This window comes from Salvelinus namaycush, chromosome 4 (genome assembly GCF_016432855.1).
Source record: "Salvelinus namaycush isolate Seneca chromosome 4, SaNama_1.0, whole genome shotgun sequence".
Taxonomy (NCBI): Eukaryota; Metazoa; Chordata; class Actinopteri; order Salmoniformes; family Salmonidae; genus Salvelinus; species Salvelinus namaycush.
In genome coordinates this window covers 23009477-23036431 of record NC_052310.1, presented here as the reverse complement: position 1 = coordinate 23036431, position 26955 = coordinate 23009477, and the positions used below count along the sequence as shown (strand labels likewise).

Here is a 26955-nt window from a genome sequence, read left to right as displayed (position 1 = left end):
TTCCTCAGGAACACAGCACAGAGAGGTCATAAACCAAGTGATGACGGAGAAAACACAACAAGAACATGAGAGGACGAAGAGGAGTCAACTTCCATTCACTCCTTGTCTCTTCAATGCCTGGAGTGGCTGGCCCCGACAGGGCACTAATACAGTAACTCACCCAGTCATCACAACACCCTGAGGCATCTGAAACAGTGCAGTCTGGGAGATGAGTCACACCACACATACAGAGTGGAGCCCCCCCACTGCCAAGCCCACCCCCATCCTCCTCCCTGCTACATCCAGCCCACCTCTCCTGACATGAGGGTAATGTGCACTCTGGTCAAGTAGCTTCCACGTCAGGCCAGTGCAAAGTAACCGACATGCAGTGACACAGTCGTGAGATCTCGTTAGCCTACGCTGCACTGCACCACCGCCTCTAAATAAAGAACAGAGTTAGCATCGGCGGCGGGGAGAGGGAAGATCGCTGGGGTCATGTTGATCTTTAATTTAGACGGAGCACAGAAATAACTTGTTCAAATCCCTGTTGGAACTATGGATGGAGTTAAAAGCATATTTCATTGTACAAGAGCAAACGCCGCCAGTTTTTACACGGCAAGGAAACCCAGTGTGCCACGCACACCCTGTCAAGTGTAGGCCCGATGGAACACACTGCCTATCTGGTAACATCTAGCCTCGACATGTCCACTGGACACCAGCAATGGATTACAACCATGCACAGCTTCCTTCCCTGTACAGAGTTGTCACAGGTAGAGAATGAAGAGCGCTGAAGAGGGAGGGAAGCAGCTGATGATCCTGTTGTACCAAAACAAGAGACCGCCTGTTATTACTCTAACGATGAGAGGGATTACAAGCTCAAGTTAATGATATTGTTTGGTGTGGTGACGTCTAGACTAAGGCTTCTTATGAAGCATTAACAGCCTAGGTCATGGTACAAAAAAGGCCATTGTTTCTATCCAGAGTTGATTCACAAAACCTTGCCCTTTTCTCTAATAGAATGCATGATAACCTAGTCCAGGAGAAGAGCTTTGATGACCCTTCAGCTGATTACCTCCCAGCGAGCAGAACGTGACATTCAGTGTGGTTTCCTCGGGTATCAATCTGACAGGTCTAGACATAAATGAGGACACACTAAAAAGAAAAGTAACGTGGTAAAATTCAAAGTTTAGGAGATTTGTAAAAGTGTGTTCTGACAGAAAAAATTGAATTAAAGATTAGAAAATAATTACAGGACGAAGTGAATAGAGGGTACAGAGAATGCAGGAGAGATGATGACAGAGCATTTATCTTAATCTGTGTGACGAAAGGAATATGGCTAATCCAAAATGACTCCGTTTAGGTAGGGAAGCAAGGCAGATTAGCGGGCCATCGTCAAAGGCAGTAGGAGAGAGGGAGCGAGAGAAAGTGCTCATCCGATTACACGTCATTACCCTTCTATCATTGTCGCTTCTCAAATAGGTCCGGTCACTGTTGTAGGAGCCAGTGCGGCCGTTATAGAATAACGGGGCATGGTCGAACAATAATAAAAAGACAGGCAGGATGTGTTACAAAATTAATACATGCTTCTCGGCAGTTAGGCACAATGAAAAGGCTCCACTGAGGCATTACAGTGCAATGATACTTGAATTGTTTTCAGCAAAAAAATAAAATAAATGTATTCTCTAATTAAGATCACTGTCACCCAAATAACTGAGGCAGTGTTGATCATGTTAGACTCCTGATCAGAGTCTAATGGCTTGCACACAATGAAGGAAAACTGCTGTGCATTGTTTCTCAAACTTGCCAAAGGCCTTGCCATTAGGAACATCATCACAAATTGGGGTTAAAGAAAATGTAGGGATAAAGCCTAGAAATTCACTGAAGCTTAAAAAATTAGCGCAGAGACAATTAAAGTCCACCAAAGTCGCCTGGGGTTTTTAAAATATAACATTTTAGTTTCATTACGCATTCTGGAACGATGTGGAACTTTGCGGTGATTAACATAAAAATCAGGTTGCTCGTGTGCCGTCGCGTGGCAAATCAAAGTGGGGCTACGATTAAGTCAATGAGATGCATAAGCAAGGCTAGTGCCTCCCCTGCAGCAGAGCTAACAGCAAAGAGCCAGCTACCATGGGGACGGACCTCCTCCCAGGGAGACAGCTGGCATATTAGAGATGATGCCATTTTAATTCAGCAGAAAGGCTGGGAGGGACACGTTACCCTGGTTAAAAGGAGGGGATTGTACCTCCAGGACATCCACACAAGGCTTCAGATATATGGGAACACCACAGAAATCTCACTCTAACCCAGGAACAAAAAGGTATCAGTTCTTCACTTGCAATTTCCCAGAGAAATTCACCAGGTAGTTAGTTGCCTTGGAGCTAGAGAGATCCTTATACTGCCGCAGCAGCACTCAAAAGGGGCTTTGAGTGAAAGGATAAGACATTACACAGGGTGCCGCCAGCTTTAGCTGGCTTCTTGGTTGGTTCTGCTTGAGGAAAATAACGTTTAAAAATAAATAACAAGATATCAAAAGGACAGTCAACCTACTGAAGATGGAGCTGACGTGTCGAGTAAAAGTAAAATGGTTTCCATCTCCTAGCAGTAGAGGGACAAAGAGGAACCCAGTGAGAGAACAAAGAGCAGGTAGAGCCTGGTGGGTGACGATGCAGATCCCTGTATAACAGAACAGGGCTGTATGAGTGTGGTGAAGCAGAGGCCTATAGAACCACTGCCTTCCCAGAGAGCACTCTGCAACATCCATCACGTCTGCCACACTTCTAGAGCATGAGCTCACACACACTTTAGGTGATTAGGTCTGCTGTTGCACCTCCCATAAAACTATGGCTATGGGAGACTGCGTCACAGAGTGGTCTCACTGTCACACCCGATAGCCCAGCAAGAGAGGAGATTTACAGCCTGCTCAACTGGCCTGCGTCATATAGTACACGACTGGCACAGCTATTTTACACTGTACACGACTGGCACAGCTATTTTACACTGTACACGACTGGCACAGCTATTTTACACTGTACACGACTGGCACAGCTATTTTACACTGTACACGACTGGCACAGCTATTTTACACTGTACACGACTGGCACAGCTATTTGACACTGTACACGACTGGCACAGCTATATTACACTGTACATGACTGGCAGCCTACTGCTCTATTACAGCAGGACAAGGGAGAGCGAACCACCATCCGTTCTCTTCTCCTAGCCTTTCATGGCTTCCTCCAAATTCATAGACCGACGCTCCTTACTCAATATAGGCCCAACAATGCACTGTTTATGGGGTCCTGTATAGTGTGCATGGGGTCCTGTATAGTGTGCATGGGGTCCTGTATAGTGTGAATTGGGTACATCTCCCTCTCACACATCCTTTGCTGTTCTATTTAGACCCCCCCCCACCACCTCGCTGCGTTCACTCCTCTCAGTCCATATGCCCTTCTAGCAGTGACGGGGCCCAGCAGGGACATATGACTTATTCATATGTGTAGCATCCATCCTCCTCAGCCATTTATGTGGTTCACTCTACTGAAGCCATGACGTGCAATATGTTCAGCTACATACTCTACTGAAGCCATGACGTGCAACATGTTCAGCTACATACTCTACTGAAGCCATGACGTGCAACATGTTCAGCTACATACTCTACTGAAGCCATGACGTGCAACATGTTCAGCTACATACTCTACTGAAGCCATGACGTGCAACATGTTCAGCTACATACTCTACTGAAGCCATGACGTGCAACATGTTCAGCTACATACTCTACTGAAGCCATGACGTGCAACATGTTCAGCTACATACTCTACTGAAGCCATGACGTGCAACATGTTCAGCTACATACTCTACTGAAGCCATGACGTGCAACATGTTCAGCTACATACTCTACTGAAGCCATGACGTGCAACATGTTCAGCTACATACTCTACTGAAGCCATGACGTGCAACATGTTCAGCTACATACTCTACTGAAGCCATGACGTGCAACATGTTCAGCTACATACTCTACTGAAGCCATGACGTGCAACATGTTCAGCTACATACTCTACTGAAGCCATGACGTGCAACATGTTCAGCTACATACTTTTTTTTTTTACACCTTTATTTAACTAGGCAAGTCAGTTAAGAACATATTCTTATTTTCAATGACGGCCTAAGAACAGTGGGTTAACTGCCTTGTTCAGGGGCAGAACGACAGATTTTTACCTTGTCAGCTCAGGGATTCAATCTTGCAACCTTATGGTTAACTAGTCCAACGCTCTAACCACCTGCCTCACGAGGAGCGAATACACAATACGAGGAGCGAATACGAGGAGCGAATTCATTCAAACAGAACTTTTGTGCGTTTTGTCAGTAGCTCTTCGCAATGCTTCAAGCATTGTGCTGTTTATGACTTCAAGCTTATCAACTCCTGAGATTAGGCTGGTGTAACCGATGTGAAACGGCTAGCTAGTTAGCGGGGTGAGCGCTAATAGCGTTTCAAACGTCACTCGCTCTGAGACTTGGAGTAGTTGTTCCCCTTGCTCTGCATGGGTATCGCTGCTTCGAGGGTGGCTGTTGTCGATGTGTTCCTGGTTTGAGCCCAGGTAGCGGCGAGGAGAGGGATGGAAGCTATACTGTTACACTGGCAATACTAAAGTGCCTATAAGAACATCCAATAGTCAAAGGTATATGAAATACAAATCGTAGAGAGAGAAATAGTCCTATAATTCCTATAATAACTACAACCTAAAACTTCTTAACTGGGAATATTGAAGACTCATGTTAAAAACTTCTTTGGGATAGGGGGCAGCATTTTCACTTTTGGATGAATTGGTGCCCAAATTGAACGGCCTCCTACTCTGTCCCAGATGATAATATATGCATATTATTATTACTATTGGATAGAAAACACTCTGAAGTTTCTAAAACCGTTTGAATCATGTCTGTGAGTATAACAGAACTCATTTGGCAGGCAAACTTCCAAACAGGAAGTGAAAAATCTGAAATGGGTCGATGGGAAAGGCATCGCCTATTCAAATCTCTGTCATTTATGGATCTGTATGCACTTCATACGCCTTCCACTAGATGTCAACAGTCGGTAGAACGTGGAATGAAGCCTATAGTGTGGTGTGGGGCCAGATGGGAGCTATTGGAGTGACTGGTCTGGCAGATTGCCAGTTCCTGGCCACGCACGCTAGGCATGTGATGTCCATGTTTGCCATGAGTTATATAGACATGAAGAAATGCTCCGGTTGGGACGTTATTGGATATATATGATAACACCCTAAAGATTGATTCTCTACTAATTTTGACCAGTTTATTCGACTAGTAATATAACTTTGTGAAGATTTCATCCGACGTTTGCCTTCAATGCGCCGGTGTTTGGACACGTGTACTACACATGCTAGATAAAGTTGCTAATATGACATAAGTAATGGACGTCGAACAAAAAAAAAACTATTTATTGTGGAACTAGGATTCCTGGCATTGCATTCTGATGAAGATATTCAAAGGTAAGGGAATATTTATGATGTAATTTCGTATTTCTGTTGACTCCAACATGGAGGAGTAATGTTTTGTATTTTTGAGCGCCGTCTCAGATTATTGCATGGTGTGCTTTTTACTGAAGTTTTTTTTTTTTTTTTTTTTTTAAATCTGACACAGCGGTTGCATTAAGAACCAGTGTATCTTTAATTATATGTAAAACATGTATCTTTCATCAAAGTTTATGATGAGTATTTATGTTAGATGACAGGGCTCTAAAATGTCTCCGGACATTTTGGAGCCATTTCTGAACATGGCGCCAATGTAAACCAAGATTTGTGGCTATGCACATCTTCGAACAAAACATAAATGTATTGTGTAACATGATGTCATATGAGTGTCTTCTGATGAAGATGTTCAAAGGTTAGTGATTAATTTTATCTCTATTTCTGGGTTTTGTGAAAGCTATCTTTGCTGGTTAAAAAATGGCTGTGTGTTTTTTGGATATGGTGGTGAGCTAACATAAATATATGTTGTGTTTTCGCTGTAAAACATTTTAAAAACCAGACATGTTGGCTGGATTCACAAGATGTTTATCTTTCATTTGCTGTATTGGACTTGTTAATGTGTGAAAGTTAAAAATTTCAAAAAAATATTTTTGAATTTTGTGTTCCTAATGCCTTTTCAGCGGAATGTTGGGGGGGGGGGCATCCGCTAGCGGAACGTGTGTCCTAGAAAGGTTAAAAGGAACCACCAGCTTTCATATATTCTCATGTTCTGAGCAAGGAACTTAAACGTTAGCTTTCTTACATGGCACATATTGCCCTTTTACTTTCTTCTCCAACACTTTGTTTTTGCATAATTTAAACCAAATTGAAAATGTTTCATTATTTATTTGAGGCTAAATTGATTTTATTGATGTATTATATTAAGTTAAAATAAGTGTTCATTCAGTATTGTTGTAATTGTCATTATTACAAATAAATAAAAATCGGCATCGGCTTTTTTTTGGGTCCTCCAATAATTGGTATCGGTGTTGAAAAATCATATTCGGTCGACCTCTAATTGGTACTGCAAAAACAAACGGCACACACAAACATCGCGGCCAAATAGTGTTCACACCTCTACTACACCCACCAACCAGGATGTAGTGACAGGTATTAAGCGCTACTGTAAAAGGAGAGGTGGAAAACTGAGATATCGTGTGCTGCTGCAGACTAGTCATTTCACACACATATTTTCAGCTGCCGCCGACAAAGTCTGAGGTTGAACTTCAGAATCAATCAGATGTGTCACCAGCAGACTGGATCTAGTGTTGAGGGGTCAGAGGAGTGAGACTAAAACAGAACAAAAAGTGGAACAGTTTCAGGACAAACAGAACACAGACCGGACTTGCTAAATGTCAACGGAACCAAAACAAAACAGCCATGATGCGTAGGGCTGGTACAACTATTGTATAATTGTGTAACCAACAATTATGAGCAATATCCAGGAACAAAATAATCATCATAATCGTCTTAATATCTTCATTTTAGGCGACGGGGGATTCAAGTTCATATCAAAGTATACACGGCGTGTACAAAATATCCGGAACACCATTCCTTTTGCGCTAAGAACAGCCTCAATTCGTCGGGCATGGACTGTCGAAAGCTTCCCACAGTCTTGCCCATTCACCCTCTGAATGGAACACATAGACAATCCATGTCTCAATCATATCAAGACTTAAGAATCCATCTTTAACCTGTCTCCTCCCTTTCATCTACACAGATTGAAAGGGAGGAGACAGGTGACCTCAATAAGGGATCACAGCTTTCACCTGGACAATGTCATGGAAAGGTGTTCCTAATGTTTTGTACCCTATAGCAGTTTGTTATTTTTACATGAATTGGGTCAAGTTGGTAGCTTAATCATTTTACGAGCAAAACAGCATGGTTGGGAGAGAAGTTCCAAGCGGTCAAAACCAGAGTCCTATATTTATAACTTTTAGAATGGACACCATGTTAATGCCTTTGAGCATTTAATTTACCCATTCATGATGAGAATTTGGAATCTTGTACATAGCATTGTTTAAAATTCAGAAATTCTGTGAATTGCTATTGGTCAACATTGCACACGGGGAGCTATTATCGCTGCCATGGAACGCAGGGTCATGTAAATGCATAATAATATGCATAAACTTCAATGTCCAAACGTTTCAAATATATGGCTCTGTTAAAAACCATTTGTTTGTGAGACGGGAGTGTCACCAAAGCTGTGTCGTATTCATTAAGTATCTCGTAGGACATTTTCAAAAATACATTACAAGCGCCAAACATTTGTTCTATAAAAATCACAATTAAGACAACCATGGCCATTTGCATGACATTTAGCCTAGTGGTTATTCTAGAATTGTCACAGCCATAATGATGTGATTCAGTCAAATTAGATTTAGGCCATTTGTAGCTGTAGGATCGTAAAAAAATATATATATTTGCTTTCCAAACTTTTCTGTCTGATAACAAAATCTCCTAAAGAGTGAACTTGAATAAATTGAGGGACAAAATGAGTATTGTGTGTGAGAGAGTCAGCGGTCTCCGTGAGCAGGGAGACAGGCGGTGTCTGATATGCCAGAACGTATCCACTCTGCACTCATACGCTCATCTGATACAGACATGCATTAAAGAGGGAGCAGGAAGGGAAGGGGCTAAATCTAATTACAGCAGAGATTTATGACCCTGTCACAGTCTATTACCCCCCCAATGCAGGCTGGCTGGGTACACAACGCTCACTGCACCCATCAGCCTCCAAGCTATCTCCCTCAGCCATATGTTGCACAACGCAAAATGAACTGTTTTGTTCCGTAATGAATGGATTAAATTTCCCGCTTACCTCATAGTTTAACTTCAACAGAGATTGTCGCACTCGCAAAAAATGCTAAAATCGCTATCTGTTGACTAGTATGTACTCGCTAGATCCTACTAGATTGTTGGAGGGGGAGCTATGAAAAGTAAGAGACCACAGTTCCCTTGGTACACAAACAACCCAGAAGGGGAAAGGGGGGTTGGGCAGGGGGAGTGAGGGCCTATTCAAAGAACAGCCAAACACCTTAGGACATCCCTGATCATCCTCCCCGCTTCACAGACAACAGGCTTGTTGAGCCACCTCGCAGGAGCCCATGACTCTCTGGAGTTCCTCCCTGGGGTTACGCTCGTCTCTGCTGGAACGCCACACAGCGTGACTCAGGTACTGTCTGGGCCTAATCTGACCTGATTCTACTCACTGCCAAACAGAGGTCCAAAACAGCCTGTTCTGTCTGCTGGAGTTGGTTATTATTTATTCTGAGGGGTGCAGACTAATCTCTGGATGCGATTTGCAAACCCAAAACAGCGCTGTGAGACCTGGCTCAGAGTGACTGCTGGCCTACTTCTGAGGACTTCTTAAAGCCCCTCTCTGTGTAGGGACATTGTGCCCGTTTCTCCAGTGTGTTTTTAACCAGTCCCTTTCAGCCTGCAACATTCCCAAATGAAGCAACTGGCTTCTCAGTCGCAACTGGAGCGTTACGCTGAATTTATTAAAACAATTAATTACTGCTGTTGTAGTTGCACATGTATTGCACAGTGAATTGAAGTCGGCATCAAACAAAAGGCTGCCCAGCTAGGTAGACAGACAATCAGCTTTTGCCTGCAGGAAGCCTGAAGTGAGGACCAATTACGTACAACTGCCTACTATGTTGTTATCTACACACTCCCCAGGGGAGGGGCTACGAGCTCTACGCCAATGGTTGGCCTACCTGGTTGTCTTGGAAACAGGAGGCCTATCAGGCTTGGGAGCAGCGGCAGTGCTGGGCTTGGTGGTAGCTGCAGAGACAGGCCGGGGAGCTGGGGAGATGAGATATGGGAAGGTGAGGAAGAGAGGGAAGGACAAAGAGATAGATATACAACATGAGTAAGATTTATTTCATTTGTAAGACGCAGCCAATGATATATGTCATAACATTTATTTCCTGAGGAACCAGGCCAATGTATTTCTATATTTATTGCAGTCATTCCAGCGTGTCATACATCTTCAACTGAATCCATCTGGATGTGCTGTATGCCAACCTTCACAGTACAAAGTCATACTTTGCCTCAGGGAAAATGTACATTTGCTGTGTACAGAAGACAATTGGCAACTGATGACAAATGCAAGGCTTTGGGTAGCTTTCAGTGACTGAAAATTACTGGTCCTAAATGTTTGCCTACCTGTGGGCTTCTTAGCAGCGGTGGTGGTGGCTTTGACACCATTAGTTGGCGCCGCAGGTGTCTTCTTTGCTGCTGTTCCTGTGGTGGCCTTCACCCCGTTGGTGGCAGCAGGAGCCGACGTAGGGCGGGTGGTGCCCGCTGGCTTCTTCTCACCAACCTTGGCGGTGGTCTTAGTGGTAGGGGAAACAGCTTTGCCTACGGGACTCTTGGGCGTGGTCTTCTCTGGGGCTCCAGTGGTCGTCTTCTTGGCCACTCCGTTGGCATGTGGCTTGGAAACCCCATTGGTCAGTCGACTCTGGGCAGTGTTGGGTCGAGACCCTGGTCCGGTCGTGGTCTTAATTGTGGCGGTGGTCCCAGGCTTCGCCTTAGCAGCGGGGGCCTTGGTCTTGGCTTTCGGGTCTGCTGCAGCCTTGCTGTTCCCCGTCTTGGTGGGGGCCACCTGGGCTGGCTCTGGATGAGGCTCTCCCTGCCCCATCTCTCCCTGCTGGCCAACTCCCTCCGTCTGAGGTGCCGGCGCAGCCTGGTTAGGCTCCTCTCCCATCGCAACTGGCTCGTTTACCGGATCGGCGTCCAGTGCTTCCATTGGCTCCATCGCTGCCGTGGCAACCCCATCCGGTTTCATCTCCCCTCAGTCCTGGCTGTCCGTCTCTACAGAGGAGGGCTGGAGAGCTTGAGACTGAAGATGGTGACTGCACTCAGGCGATGGTGGAGTCTGATCTGGCAAAGAGAAGAGAATAGTATCGTCAGGCTGTAACAAGACTGGACATGCATGACACTGAGCCTTCAGATCAGCAGACAGGCCACAGAGGGATCAGATAAAGGCTTTCCTACAGACAAACACTACATACGGCGTATGCAGAAATATTGTTTTGAAAGTAGAGAAAATGTGTTTAAGGTCAATGATCTGAACAGATTAGGAGCAGGCAGAACAGGATGTGCCATTCTGCAGAGAGCTTCATTGCTAAAAAACCCTGGAGGGAACTCTCTCTCACACATGATACATGTGTGACAATATATTCTGGGGGAAGAGATAGGGGACAACTATAAAAAAATGATGTAGACACATTCTAATCTAAGTACAAACTCAAGGAAAAACAGAGAGCTAGCAAATCTTGTTTTTAAACATTAACAAGCCAGAGAATCCACTTGAGTGCATTATATCCTAGGTCTACATACAGAATAGGCATCAGACCCACTAGTCTGGAACACAAGCCTTCCTTCAACTGAAGCGAGGGGAATAGCAAAAATCCCTTCCACTCCTAACAAACCGAGTCAGAAGGCGCTCTCTCTACAACATGCTCTAGTTCATCAGACAAGACCGCAAAGCTAAGGAACCACACGCCACTCAGATGTGGTGAACCAAACCACTTACAATGGAGATGTAAAGGTCACGCTGGGGGGAAAAGACATGCATGTCAAGCATGTAAACAATGCCATAAGCACTGACTAGCAGGCAGTCTCGCTGGGGAAGTACCATAAACACAGATGCTTTGCTGTCAGGGTGGAGGTAAGGCCTGCAGTGTGGAGCAGAGGCCTAATAACAGGGAAACGTAAAGAGTCAGTTGTCTGACAGGACAGGAGACTTGGCTCCACGGTGAAGCAACACTGACGTAGAGGAAGTGGCTTGGCCTGAGGAGCATGGGAACAGGAGGGGATACAGTCTGCAAAGCTTGGAACGACAGTGCGCTGCTCAGACTCCAGAAGGCCTCTCCACTTCCGCTCAGCCCCTCTCTCCCCCATACACAGATGCTGCTGCTCCCCCTCCTTTCTAGAGGAGAGTCTTTATACGGTCAGCTTCCTGGAACCACTCCCCACACAGCCCCCCTTTCTCTCTGCTCTCATCTCTTACTCATCCTCTAAAACTAAATACGTTACTGTGCCTTCCTTCGTTCCCCTGCCAAACCTCCCATTTTCTCCAAGCCTTTTCATCAACTTCCCCCACCCTCGCACTCTCTCTACCCCTCTGTTCTCTGTTTGCGTTCACACAGATGGCCTGAGCAGCTGAGCAAGGCCAGAGGGGAAGAGAGAGAGAGGGAAAGGGAAAAGCCCTCGGGGAGAAAATCCATACCGCAAGTAGCACACACACACACACACACACACACACAGTGACAGACCTCAGACAACACAGTGGCAGTGAGAGGGGGAGGAGAGAGCCCTGCCAGAGCACACAGGGCAATCAGATTAATTGAGTGACACACCAGTCACATTTGGAGTGAGGTGTCTGTTGGATGCAAGTGAAAGCAACAGCAACCGTGCTTCACACATGTACATGTTAGGCTCAGTCCAACAGAGATGCTCTGTTCAAGAGCACCAAGTCCTCACGCCATGCTGCTCTGCCTATAACAGAGCTCTACACTAACAGACGCCTGCCCTGACTCCAACCCTTCAAAAAGAAAACCAACAACAAAATCTAACTCCAGATTGACACCAGGGACTCACACGTCAATAGCCCTGACAACTCAACTAGAAAAAATAAAGTCAAATCCAATCGGTGCCTTGCTCCCTCTACCTCCCCTTCCTGTGTTCTGAACGGTTCTATTCCTGCAGTTTCTGAACAGCCAGACTGTGCTTTTCCCAGCTCTGCTCTGTTGTGGTGATAAATCTCCAGCCCTCAGCCAGAGGCGCACTGCTCTGCTCTTTTTCCTCCAGTTGGGAGATTACACAGCTCTAGTCTAAGGCCCTCGCCCCGTCTACATCACCCTATGTAGTAGGGAACATACAACCACGCCCAATGATACATGTGTTGGCACTGGCAATATTTTGACTGACTTTGGACAACCCTGCAATGTTGTAGTTGTCTTTGGATCCTCTTTGCAGTCATATGCTTGATTAGAGATGGATGACGTTAGGATTCCCTGTTCGTAAAACATCTCAAGCTGAATCTCCACAGATGGTAGTGTGTTAGATATACTTTGTTCATTGGAGTGGGATATCAGAAGCTGTCGGCTGCTAAACGGCTAGAGGATGTGAGTTGTAGCCTAGATAGAAGATGACAAGGGTCAACCAGCTGCATCACAACCCCAAGGACGCTCGCCACCCCCCAAGAGAGGAACAACTTCCTGTCCATGTTGTCTGGAGGACTCATCGTTATTTAGGGAAGCAATAAAGAGAAGAAGAGGAGTCCAGACATATGTTGTTACTGTCATGTAGAGTTGCATGTTTTTATTTATACATCCTTAGCTGAGGTTCAGAAAGATAAATACGGTATCGTTTTTTTTTTTATATATATTTTTTTATAAATAAATGTCCTTTGGACAGTGATGGTTTCGATATCTTCCCAAACAGCCGCTCCCTCTTATCAAACTGCATCTCACATAACATTCTCTACAAGCCTCACCGATGAGCAACACAGATACAGAGAACAAACACACAGGTCATGAAATACTACGCACACACACCACCAAGGGCAGGGGTTCACTGTCATGTCAAGGACAAACCAAACAATAGGATGAACACACACACACCTTTATCTCATTATTGTTCATCAATCATGGACAAGACGCTTAATGCACTTCAGCAGCTGACGATAGAAAATCAGCTGGGCAAAGTATGATCATCCTCCAAGAGCCATATTCAATGTAAACTAACCTGCCCCCGTGTGTCTCAGACACTTACAGGCCTATACTGATATCTGGCAGGCCTCCAACAGCACAATGACAGCCTACACCGGCCAAACCCGGATGACGCTGGGCCAATTGTGCACCGCTATATGGGACTCCCGATCACGGACGATAATCAGGTCATGAGCATATTCTAATGGTAATCGTCACTTTGACCTCCTTTTAAAAAACTGTGCAGAGTCTCAGTGTGTACACCTATACAAGCCTTTGCGTGTGTATGGCTGTGTTTTGGGGCATTAGGTCAATTTGTTTGATAAAACGATCAACAAAAACCTATTGGCGTAAATGATACATGTTCAATTCCCAATTAATGTCCCCAGCAGGAGTGGGTGGGCTAAATGCTAACTTAATGTCATCTCTCCTGGTGGCCTGTGTGTGCAAGTCTAATCAGGGCCTCCCTTTGCCAGGAACAAGAGCCTGGCTACTGAAAATCACAGCGGTCAACGGCACTTATGAATAGCTAGCAATGGCAACCGCCACCGCTTTCCTAGTACACTGCTGTGTGTACATACATTCTCTGTGCCTGCATGTCCCCCAGGGTCAGCTGTAAATAGCCTTCAATGGGAGGATTGTAGCAGAAGGAAGCCGGGGCAAGCGAACAGGAGATCAGTTTAGTGTGCTTTTCCTAACGCTCCCGTAACCTTCCCTTAATGCCTAACGATAGAATTGATAACCGTGGCACCAGAGAGAGGATTCAAGAGTTAACGGTCGGGAGTCTGGTTTGAAGAGGCCAGTTTAACGGCCTCTGAACCCATCAACACACATTCATCACCACATGCTGCAAACACTGGGATCCGGTGTCTTTACTCCTCGGCCAGTGTTAAGACTCCCTGGTGCCTGTGTTGACGGTACATCTCTCAGTTTAATGTTGAGACTGTGTGGCGTCGTCATCTAGAAACCACTGCTCTTATTCAACACTGCTGAGGTAAGTTCCACAAGGTTTCTGTTCGAAGCAAACATGTTCATTTCAGTTAAGATTTGAAATGAACATTCCAATATGTTACAGTGAACATTAATGTTTGAGGCACCACGCGCTGGCATAGGGCCAGAGGTAAACTCTAAAACAGACACCCTGCAGCATTCCACTATTCCTCTGAGGGAGGACAGGCATACACACCAGACATGGTGCGTTGAGGATCAGAACACATGAAACATTCTGTTGAATGATGCAGCATTGAGTCCACAAGCAAGTCTGGGGAATTGAAACAGTAGCAGCTGAAACCAGAATTGGTGGTACTACCAGTCTTAGACAAGATACAAAGAATAAAAGGTTAGACCCATGTCAACAATTTAATTTGGGGTTGGTGCAGATGGTTCTGATACAAAAGAAGAGAAGGGAAACAGAGGAGTGCTAGAGGGCGCTACAAAGAGGGCCTAAAACAGAAACTTACAGCACCGCCCCCAAAAGCTAAAATTCCCCCCCATTAATACACTCCATCATGTATCATCTCAGAGGGAAATCTTGGCACTAAACCCTGAACAGCTGCTGTGCATTACTAATATAATTCATTTCAAAGTACAATTAATACATTGTGGAAAATTACAAATCTGCAAGTGTGATTAAATGTCATTCAGGAACTTACAATAGATCACATCCAAAAACATGCTATCCGAGGCTTCAAGAGACCTCATGAGCATCATCATCATCATAAAAGCATTACATAACACCATACTCATCATCATAGTCCCTTTCAGCGACTACCGTACACACCAGTTCATCTCTCCACTCAATTAGCAGGAAGCTTTCCCTGCATGGTACCGTCCCTCACTCTGCTTTAATAGAAACCATTATACACTTCTGTAGCCTTGGGGCAGCTATCTACAACAGAACCCAAGAGCCTGATTGTTGCTGTGCGCTGCCCAGCTAAGAAAGGGGAGCACAAAAGACGCATGACACCGTCCCAGCTGAGTCAGTGTGCTGCCTTCATCACCCTGACACTAATCGCGGCTCGCACATTCCCAAACAGGCCCGGCCAAAGGTCAGGAAGCCGCCCCTGCCCCACACACAAACAAACCTCTTCAAACAAAGTTGACTCCTCTCCACGGAATTCCTTCCCTGGACACGGTGTAGGAGGGAGACGAGAAGGGATTGTGAGGCCCTTCTCGGATGGTGACGTCAGGACATGCCCGACAAATGAGGCTATGGACACTTAACTCCCCAGACAGGATCCAAATCAGTTGCTTTCTGCTCGGTCTCCTGGGCTATAGCCTACAATGCAGCATGGTTTCAACCTTATGATTTCCATTGACAACTCAATGGTCTTGGCAACAGACATTGGACACAGTAAACTCAGTTCAGGAATATGCTTTTCTCTTGTTCACTGGTCTGCTGCCTGTGTCAGTCAAGGCAACATCTTGTGTGACAGACACCTGAATCACAGAACCATGTGATGTGACAGACTGTAATCCCTGTGCTCTAAAGAAGCCAAAAGCAGATTTAGAGTCTGTACCGCCATGGCACGACTGGTAGAGATTTCAAGTGAGAGAAGGGTACTATCTACATCACATGCCTTTACTCCCGGACCCATCCGGTGAATATGCTGGCCCCAAACACACACTACCCCCACTTTACCAGCATGTGTCACCCATCTCCCAGCCTCAGGAGAGTCGGCCCCCCGGGGACAGGGAGTTTAACACGACAGAGCTTGTTAACCCTGGACAAAGAGATTTGCTAATCTTGTACGATCAGGCCGACTGTCCTCCAGCGCCGGCCCCGACTACCCACAGAGACAGAGAGCGCCCAGGACAGAGGCCTAGTGTGTCCCAGAAACCAAACAAAAAGACCTGGCTCCATCACAACAATGGAGAGATGGAGCCGACAACAAACAAGGTCCCAACAGTGCACGGTCTAGCTACAGTAGACCGCTGAGAGGAACAGCGGGGTGGGTGTGATCTTGACCATGCCGATATTGATCGTGGGGGAGAAAGTGAGGATGTGGGCTACTCATAGGTGAGAAGCGTCAGTGCATTAGAGAGGCAGACAGGGACCTGTTCCACTGATGGGGTCCCTTGCCTGGGGGTTAGCCACCAATGAGGCTGGTGTGGAGGGACTGAAGGAGAGGGTAATGTGTAACTTGAAGAGCAGGTCCTTCTCCATAATGGGCAGTGTGCCCACTGACAGACTCCACTCAGGGGGTAAATGACATTAGGCCAGATAGAGCCAGCTGGTGGGTTGGATCGATGACACCAGATAGGACGGAGAGGAACAAGGCAGGCATCTGGATGGGACAGCAAAACATACCCTTGAGGCTCCAGCTCTCTAGCAGCCACTCACTACTGGAACTGACTCTGGCCAAAAGAGGATTATGCCCTCCTGTTTGAAGCGGAGCAGGCACGTTCCAGATGGAATCTGATCCCTCGCAGGTTGTCAACACCACCAGGGCTAACCAGGGCTTTTCAACAAAATAACAGCTGGGCTAACACCACATAAAACTGTACCTAGCCTTTACCCAGAAATTGACATGGCATTTGGGGCTGGGGTCAAAAGGCTTCTTAAATAGAAATTACAGAACAATAGCATTTCAAATGACTCAAAACATCTGACAAATCTCCCCCCTGTCAACTCTCATAAATGTAGCCATAATTCTGTCATCGGGAACTTTTGGCATGCATGTCATGCCAGACTGGCCCATGGTGTAGACAGGCTGCCACAGCACTGACATAATGCTGAATGCATTGGGCATTTACTTTTGTCATGCACAAAGTAGATATCCTAACAGACTTGCCAAAATTATAGTTTGTTAACAAGAAATGTGTGGAGTGGTTGAAAAATGAGTTAATGACTCCAACCTAAGTGTATGTAAACTTCTGACTTCTGTAATTGATTGGACATGATTTGGAAAGGCACACCTGTCTATATAAGGTCAGAGCAAAAACCGGAGGAATTGTCCGTTGAGGTCCGAGACAGGATTCTGTCGAGAAACAGATCTGCGGGAGGGTACCAGAAAATGTCTGAAGCATTGAAGGTCCAAGAACAGTGGCCTCAATCATTCTTAAATAGAAAAAGTTTGGAACCACCAAACTGAGCAATAGGGAGAGAAGGGCCTTGGTCAGGAAGAACCCAATGGTCGCTCTGACAGAGTTCCAGAGTTACTCTGTGGAGATGGTTGCGCTTCTGGAAGGTTCTCCCATTTCTGCAGCACTCCACCAATCACACTGTTATGGTACAGTGGCCAGACAGAAGCCACTCCTCAGTAAAAGGCACGACAGCCCGCTTGGAGTTTGCCAGAAGGCACCTAAAGGACACTCAGACCAGTGAAACAAGATTCTCTGGTCTGATGAAACCAAGATTGAACTCTTTGGCCTGAACGCCAAGCGTCACATCTGGAGGAAACCTGGGACCACCCCTATGGTGAAGCATGGTGGTGGCAGCAGCATGCTGTGGGGATGTTTCTCAGCGGCAGGGACTGGGAGACTTGTCAGTATCGAGGGAAAGATGGAGCAAAGTACAGAGAGATCCTTGATGAATACATGCTACAGAGCTCTCAGGACCTCAGACTGGGGCGAAGGTTCACCTTCCAACAGGACAACAACCCTAAGCACACAGCCTTGAACGAGATTGAACATTTCTGGAGACACCTGAAAATAGCTGTCCAACCTGAGAGCTTGAAAGGATCTGCAGAGAAGAAATGGGAGAAACTACCCAAATACAGGTGTGCCAAGTTTGTAGCGTCATACGCAAGAAGACTCGAGGCTGTAATTGCTGCCAAAGGTGCTTCAACAAAGTACTGAGTAAAGGGTCTAAATACTTATGTATATGTGATATTTAATAGATTAGCAAACATTTCTATAAACCTGTTTTTGCTTTGTCATTATGGGGTATTGTGTGTAAATTGAGGGGGGGAAATAAAGATTTAATCCATATTAGAATAAGGCTGTAATGTAAAAGAAAAGTGGAAAAAGTCAAGGGGTCTGAATAGTTTCCAAATGCACTATATCAGCTACAGGTGGCAGAATGATGCTCAATCACTAGAAACTAGTGATGCACCGATGACATTTCTGACCGATATCCAATATTTTCCTTGACAAAAGAAAACGATACAAAAAATTTCTGCGGCCTTTTAAGCATTCTAGTACAGTTAAATAGTTAACACACACAGCGGTCTGAAGGCACTGCATCTCAGTGCAAGAGGCGTCACTACAGTCCCTGGTTCAAATCCAGGCTGTATCGCATCTGGTCGTGATTGGGAGTCCCATAGGGCGGCACACAATTGGCCCAGCATCGTCCGGGTTTGGACAGGGTAGGCCGTCATTGTAAATAATAATGTGTTCTTAACGGACTTTCCTAGTTAAATAAAAGGTTACACACACACCAAAAAGTTATTTTGTTGGCATTTACACAAGTCCCGATTACCAGTAAAACATAATCAAAACCTATTTCTTTCACTAACTTGCTGTGCTGTTTCGTTATTCATTCTCAACCAGGATTCCTATGGAACGCCGTTTAGGTCTTTGCGTGTCAAAAAAGATATGTCAAATAACACTATTTGACGTGTCAAATAAGCTTGTTGACCAATCAGGACCTAAATATGACTGCACGTCACATAAATTAACGTGTGAATATTTTTTGTTGTTGTAATTATTACAACATCTCTCGTATTTCATATGTCACAACGATTCATCGATACGTATGCTACGATGCTGGTAAAGTTGTCTCGCACACGTACAGTGCTGGCATTAAAAAAAGCTAACTAACTAATGGATGCAAACATGTTCTTCCCCAAAAACATAGCAAAACGACAATGTTTCAGTAGCTATAGTTAGCTAGCTAACTATATAGCTAGATGTCATCATCTAAAATAACCCTAATTTATAAGACAGTTCTTATTTGATTAATGGGGGTCCGACATATCTATGTGAAGCTAGCCACAATAAGGACTAGCCACAACAGTAAACTTTGCGTTAGCCGTCAAAATAAAAGTGTCATTGACAGTGATGCAAATGAATACAAATAGTAGAATTATGCCATTATTGAATAGATCATGCTAAATGAGGTTGGAATGTTATATAAGTTCAACAAAAGACAACGTTAATTTGACAAATCTGTTGAAATCACACTGGATGCATTATACTTTAGAATTGCATTGGGAGCATACTTATTTCACTGTACAGCCTTACCCCATGTCATTGATTCACAATCCATAGGTATCAGCCTACCCAGTGACACCGAGAGAATATTAGCTCTTATTGTGGGACTCTGAAAAAACTGAATTGAGCCACATTCATTGTCAACCTATGTGTATTAAACACTATTTCTGTGGAAAAACAATACTGTGTGGATGTTTGAGTCTGATAACTCTGAGGACGACTTTGGGAAAAAGTATCTTGGGTGTTGAGTAGACTGATACCCCATTCCATTGATCCCCAATCCTTAGGTAAAGCTGTACAGTGCAACATGAATGTCAATACACACAATAGGCTGACTGGGGAGGTGATTTCTCACAGTCCCGCGATAAGAGATACAATGCTAACATTTGCGTAAACTCTTCACAGTTGTGTTCTGTGGGTGTCACCGAGTAGACTGATAACCTATTTCATTGATTCACATTCCAACCTTGTTTAACATTATGTAGTCTAAATATGGCATGATTCCACCAATTGTAACCTCATGCATCACTTTTAAAATAGGCACTTTTATTTTGAAGGCAACCCGCAAATGCAACTATTGTGCCTAATCCATATTGTGGCTATCTTCACAACACATAACCCGGTCCGGTCTAGCCTCACTAGCCAGATGAAGCTAGCTGGCCGTTTATAACCCTGTTGCCCAAAGCTAACGTTAAGTAGCTGGCTAGCTATTTATTTTCATGAACTGAAGTTCAATATGCGACCAACAAGTGGCTACCTAGCTAATACTTACAAGGATTCCTAAATCCTTGTTAAGAACAATGAAAATGACTGCAGTTTCTAATGGTCATTGTTTTCAAGCTGGTTGTATTGGTGCTAGGTACCAAGCCAAAGCTAGCTACCCCAGAAGTTGTGGTCTAACAAATAATGCTTTATTACCAACGCAGTATTGTAAATACATCGTTCAGGGTCGGTATACTTTCTTGTTCAGCTTTGACAGTGCTACTGATAGTAGTGGTGGCGCTTGGCTTGCACGTGCAAATTCAGAACACGCAACATTCTATAATAGAACTGTGTTATTTGACCTGCATCTTTTTTTGACACGCAAAGACCCAAATGGCGTTCCATAGTATGTCGTGAAGCTAATACCAGTGACGCGTTTACTGTGTAACTCCGATAGGGCAACATCTAAAAAATAGCGCACTTGGTAGTGTGTACCGGTGCTCAACCAGTCAGTGAAAGCCAACATCACCCACGACAGAGAACGGTTGATTGTCATGGGCAATGAATTCCATTATCCTGGTGTTAATGGATTTGGCCTTTGAGTTTACTCTTTCAAATGACTGCTCGATCCACACAGCATACATTGTGGGCTAGGTTAGGAATGCTGTGTTGCAAGTGTAGCGCAAAATTTTATGTGGCGTATGCACGTCAGCTTGGACATCGATTTTGCACATAGCCGTTAAACTAGACATCGGGCCGATACCGATGTTGGCACTTTCAGCTAATATCGGCCGATTCCGATAAGTTTACCTATATATCATGCATCCCTTCTAGAAACCAGCAAGCCTTTAGTTTCTGACAGTATTAAAAATAATTTCCATGTTGATGTAACGGATGTGAAATGGCTAGCTAGTTAGCGGGTACGCGCTAGTAGCGTTTCAATCAGTTACGTCACTTGCTCTGAAACCTAGAAGTAGGGTTGCACCTTGCTCTGCAAGGGCCGCGGCTTTTGTGGAGCGATGGGTAACGATGCTTCGTGGGTGTCAGTTGTTGATGTGTGCAGAGGGTCCCTGGTTCGCGCGAGGGGACGGTTTAAAGTTATACTGTTACATTGAGTAGACGTGATGCCATAATCACAGCCTTGCAGCGACCACAGCAATCCAGGCAAAATTCTGAAAGTGGCGAGGTAGGCATAGCAACAGGGCTCTGAACCATGTCCATTATCCAGCGTCCCGCTGGAAGAATTCAGAGCCTCAACATAGAAAATTAATTACTGCAGCTGCTGGCATATATACCCTCAAAACTGCGCAGCAACTGTCAGGACTGACAACTGTGATACCACTGAGGCAGCTATCTTGGCTGGACCAATGTCCGTTGGAGAATTATTGTGACGACCATTGCAAACAATGGAGTGGCACTACAGAAACCACTACTACAGTCCCAAGTCTGTGGATAAAATAATCTCACGACTGCAGGCCAGTTGCCAGCTGACTTTATTCATAAGCGATGGTGACAAAGTGCCAAAGGTCATACAGTTCAGGCTGAACTGTTCAGCCCACTGATCAATAAAAGCACTAGCGACAGCGTCCAAGATGCATCCGGTTTAATCTGACTTCTATATGGGGCCGTCTATGGGAATTGTCTTTCTGGGCCGGACATCAGTTAAACTGCAGTACCGACGCAAGGTAGGTGCAGTCGAAAGCATGCTTCCAGACCGGAACCCTGGCCCTTGGTTCAGCCTGAGAGGGATCTGGTGAGTAGGAGACCAGTCCAGGGCAGGCAGAGGACACACCAATTTGAATATTTACAGTTAGGGACGTCACTGAATCAACCTATTAAGCCTACTACGCCTGAGGGCAAGCCAAGGCACAAATTACTGTAGGCGATCTCCCCGACAGCCCATTGCATAGGTCAGAGGAAGGGCAGAGCAAAGAGAACTGTCGGTCATAAAATCACCCCAGAATGCTACGGTATGAATTCCACCTCTTCTGATCGTAGACATCTAAGCCCTTCTTTGGCCAACTGTTTCAGCAGGCTTACTAAAACATGTGCATGGCATTATAGGAGAGACTTAAAATAGGCGTGACAGACAATGTAATAACCAAAATGCCATCGGAGACATATGAGTGGAGGAGGAATCCATATTCAGCCTATTGTAAAAGTGAGGTGGGCAAGGGGAATTTGGTACCAAATGTCACAATGCTGGCACATTGGTTGAAAGTACAAAGCGAACACTTTTGCTAAAACAAGATAACGGATATTTAACACAAAATCTGTCTTATCATTAGATATGACAGATTTTTTTTTTTAAATGTAAAATGATAAAACAGGATCTTTATTTAATTTCACATGAATGCATTAGTCCCATGTCTGAGCGTGTCTCTATCCCTCTGCCTCATTCACTTGCTTGCTTTGTGAGTCAGCCATCGCTCATTAATGCACCAGAGGGTTGACTAACATGTTGGAGCCTCTCTAAGCCAGACAAGGCCATGCCTGAAAAGTGCTCACATTAATCACCCTGGGATGCAATTTATTCCCGAGTGGCATCAATATCTCATGGCAGATCATTGCAGAATATTTACCTACCCATGCCCACTACCCCACCCTATATCGCTCATTGTCAGCCGAACATCAGGGGCAGAGGTTAGGCCTGTGGGCCATCTATAATGATTAGTTGTAACTGTATATGGTACCTGCACGTTGAGGGTTTTGGAGACTAACGTTATTCACCCTTGTTATTTTGGAGAGAAGAGTGTCGTCTAGTTGCATAACATTAACACAAGCAAAAAATAGCTCCGAGTTCATTGCCTGAAGCCACAATGTTAGCCTATATGATACAGTTTGAACAAAGTGTTTTATTGAATTGAGAGTACAGTACTTGTCATGACTCACGTTCTAATAATCCTGAGAATTGGGTGAGCCTTCAAAGACCTCTCAACCTAATAAAGTATAGCACTTACGCCATCCTACAAAAGTACCCTATGCCATGTTCGCTGATTGATGCAAAAGACTAACAGAAATAGCCTAAATTACCCAACATATCGCCTGGGGGCAAAGAACGAAGCCGTTCTCACTAGAGAGCACTTGGCCGCACAGAACAATAGGCGTCAGTCATGAAGGATGAAGAGCCTGAGAGAACTAAAGTAAATATAATGAAGTGAATACGTCGAATTGCTTTTGAAACGGCAAATAATCCAAATGATTACACACCGATCCCTTCACAAAAGGAAGGCTGTTATTTAAGCCAGTTCATTCGTCGGTTAGCTAAATAGCTGGTGATCAATTTCAGCCACCACACAGGGCTGCCACCGCCCCATCACCCCCCTCCCAATTGCAATCGAATTCAGAATCTAGACATCCTCTATGGCGAGCCGCGTGAGCCACTCACTGGCAGAAGGAAAATGCAACGATTCCCTTGCTCCTATACTCGTTCTTGTGCGACCCAACAGACTCGCGTGGATAGTTCAGTTAGCAAGTAGCCTATTTAGTTAGCTAGCATTTCAACAAGGCTTATTTGTATGGCGCGGTTTCCAATTCAAGTTGACGTTCATGTCATGAATCTTGCCCTCGAGGCATAACTGGGCGATTTCCGCTAGATGAACCAGCTACAAAGTCAAAATTGGCCTTATTTTAAACAATCACGAAAACAAAAAAAACGTGCTTTGGTCTTAAATTAAAGTTGGGCATTAGGGTTAGCAGCGTGGTTAAGGTTAGGTTTAAAATCAGATGTTATGACTGTGGTTGTGCCAGCTAGTGACCACTCTGCAGACCTGCCTCTAGAACAAGATTCATGACGAAAAACGCTAACCTGCGTTTCCAATAGGAATTCGTGAATTGCACTCGCAATGTCGACAAAGACATTCACCCGTTATCTATATGATTTTTCACCCATTCTAACTACCAAACACTAAATATACATATCTAATATTTTAGGAGACGAAACATTTGTTAAAGCATCACATCGTAACTTGCATTTTATATTTTGTGATTTAAGTAAGTTTAGTTGCACAGCTAGCTAGCATGCTAACGCTCAACCAGTCTCTAGACTTACCAACGCAGTGTAGCTAGCTATAGCTTGATATCCAGCTATGCCCAGTGTTTGACAATATCCTCCGAATCCTTTCAGAATACAAAGTGTAACAAATTAGAAAATGAAACCGAACAAGATGAGAAACAGGCCAAAGTACAGCAGCCAGATTACCAATAAACTTCTGTCGACTGCCGTTTCCAGAAGTGATGCACGTCCCTTCCAAAGAAAGAAAAACGATTTGCAGTCCACGCACACACTCTCTACTGGCCGGGACCGATGGACAGGCGGAGAGGGTTTTACCACGGCATTGCGCGCGGGGGTGAAATTGAAAGGGATGAATAGCCAAGTAACTCGACTTTCTCCATCTCACGACCAATCACTACCCCGGCTGGGATTTATTCAAATGAGGAATGATGTCATCTCTCAAGTCACCCTACTTTCTTTCTTCCCATCCTTCCCAAGTTGCACCGGTTGTCTCCCCCTTCCCGTATCCCTCTACCAGTTTTCCCGCGTCCCCTCCCTCCATGCCCGACTCCACGCTCATCCTGCACACACCTCCTGCAGTTTCTTTTCAACGGTGCATTCTCTCCACACAATGGTGGCATGTTAGAATTCTCCATTGGTTCTGGATCACTGGATGCTGAGATTTCAGCCACAAAGGGTACCACAGCATAGTCTGTCATATTTAGATTTTCTACAGGTCTACTGCCATTTAGGTACTACCATATTATTCTAATATGGTAATGAAACAAACATCTTTATTAGTTCTACAAGGACTAAAAATGTCCTGCTGCACATGTAACGGATGTGAAATGGCTAGCTAGTTAGCGGGTACGCGCTAATAGCATTTCAATCGGTTACGTCACTTGCTCTGAGACCTGAAGTAGGGTTTCCCCTTGCTCTGCAAGGGCCGCGGCTTTTGTGGAGCGATGGGTAACGACGCTTCGTGGGTGACTGTTGTTGATGTGTGCAGAGGGTCCCTGGTTCGCGTCGGGGCGAGGGGACGGTTTAAAGTTATACTGTTACACACATACATAATGAATATTGATTACCACTCATGCTAAAATGTTTCAAAGTTAAAGAATCAGGTAATATAATCATATCCATAAACATCTTCACAGAGATATTGATAACACTAGGTTTATTGCAGTGGCACATTCTTAATTGTAAGGACAAGATATTGAATGGTTGTAGACAAGCCCCCACACTGACGAGACCAAACATGTTTGACCTGTCAAAGAGGCTGTCAGGAGAATCACCAGTGCATAAAGACACAATTTTATGTCAGATTGTAACAGAGTCAGAGACATGGTGGAATCAAAGGAGGCAGAAACAAGATGAAGAGGGAATAGAAACAGAGGAAGGTTGAAAGAGCTGCCGCTGTCTGTACAGTGTTTTCCCCCCAGACACAATTGTCTCCCTCTACTGATTGTGGGCGTTTTTTCATAGGCTTTGTCTGTGTATGCCGCTCCTGTCTTCACACCAGACTTCTGAGACAGTCTCGGTGGGCATGCTGCCTGTCCGTCTGCACTGCTGCTGTTCAGCTCTCCCAGTGAAGCCAGAGCTGTCTACATGAGCCAGGCTTTTGTGCCGGGGTCTGCACTGGCTAGGCAGCATTGTGCTTCACATTGTGTTCCTTTCAGCTCTCACCCTATGGAATTCATCATAACACACACACTTCATTTCCCCAGGGTGTTTACCTCGGTGAACAGTTGCTCAATGGTGCGCTGACCTGTGTGGTTGTGTTATGGTTACACTGTCACTAGGCAATGTAAAGTAGCCTAGTGCTGCTACGCCTTTGTTGATATGGCTTGTTTGGTATTCTATCATGCAATAACCCCAACAGCTCCTCGCACTTCTCTCTCTCGCTCTCAAAATTATCAGCAAAGGTAAACCCTCTGGCCCACACCTACACAATTATTTACACATGCTTGACTAACATGACTTTCAATAAACACACACACGTCAAGCAGACAGTAGAAATGTAGTGAAGGAAATGTATTGTGAGGGAAGCAGAGACGTAAAAACATAGCAAACACACTAAAACAGAGGTACCCCCACACACACAAGAACTATCACACACAGTAAAGAGAGGGAGAGGAAAAACAGAGAAAGGCAAGGAAAAGAGGGTGGGAGTTTGGGGGTCCTATACTAGGTTCGGCCTGCCAGAGATGGACGTATTGGCTTGGTGAAACAGGCACAACAAAGAGAGGAAGTTTTTTTTCACACAGGCTGTGGTGCGCTGCAGTGGAGACAGGAAGGGGCAGGGCAGTGTACTCGCCACCTAGTCCCCCTGTTATTTATCTCATTGTTGTTTCCCCTTGGCCAGCAGCCCAGCTGGGGCAACGCAGTACAAAATAACTGGCGCAGTCAGTCAGTCAAACAAAGCCAAGCCTCTGGATGTTGTTGCGCTAACTTTAACAAGGAATACACACTAACACCTGCGAGCAGACACACAGAGTGACACACACACAAGCTTGAGTGCTGTACACAGGCTGTTCTCATATCAGTCAAATCACACAAAGGAGGAAGCAGGTATTGTGCAAAAAGAAGAAGGGAGACACCCATCTTTTCAGACATAGTCTATATCCTCAAAGGACATTCACAGACACGTGTTTCTGGTCGAGAAATGGACTTAGAATATCTAGGACGTAAACATTACAACACGGCACACAGTACATGGTAGCCTGTTCATCATTACATGCCTCTGAATACCATGTTCACAAGTTAGCACACGCCAGCAGTGCACCTGCTTCTGTTCTGTGTGAGCATGGGTTCCCAGGAGAACAGAACGTGCCAACACAGCATTACATTAACATGCTGCATACTAACACACATG

General features: G+C 45.0%; 1 protein-coding gene across 1 annotated transcript in view; it reads right to left on the bottom strand.

Annotated features, from left to right (window-relative positions):
- wu:fb95e10 (mucin-19) overlaps positions 1-24483 on the bottom strand; it is a 29629-nt gene extending 5146 nt beyond the window's left edge. The window contains exons 1-4 of the mRNA XM_038991493.1: positions 24288-24483; positions 24138-24205; positions 9678-10394; positions 9227-9314 (exon numbers count right to left, since the gene is read on the bottom strand). Coding sequence (XP_038847421.1) covers positions 9227-9314; positions 9678-10299 — 710 coding nt within the window. The 5' untranslated portion in view covers positions 10300-10394; positions 24138-24205; positions 24288-24483. The remainder of the gene's footprint in view (positions 1-9226; positions 9315-9677; positions 10395-24137; positions 24206-24287) is intronic.
- Between the last annotated feature and the right edge of the window lie 2472 nt (positions 24484-26955).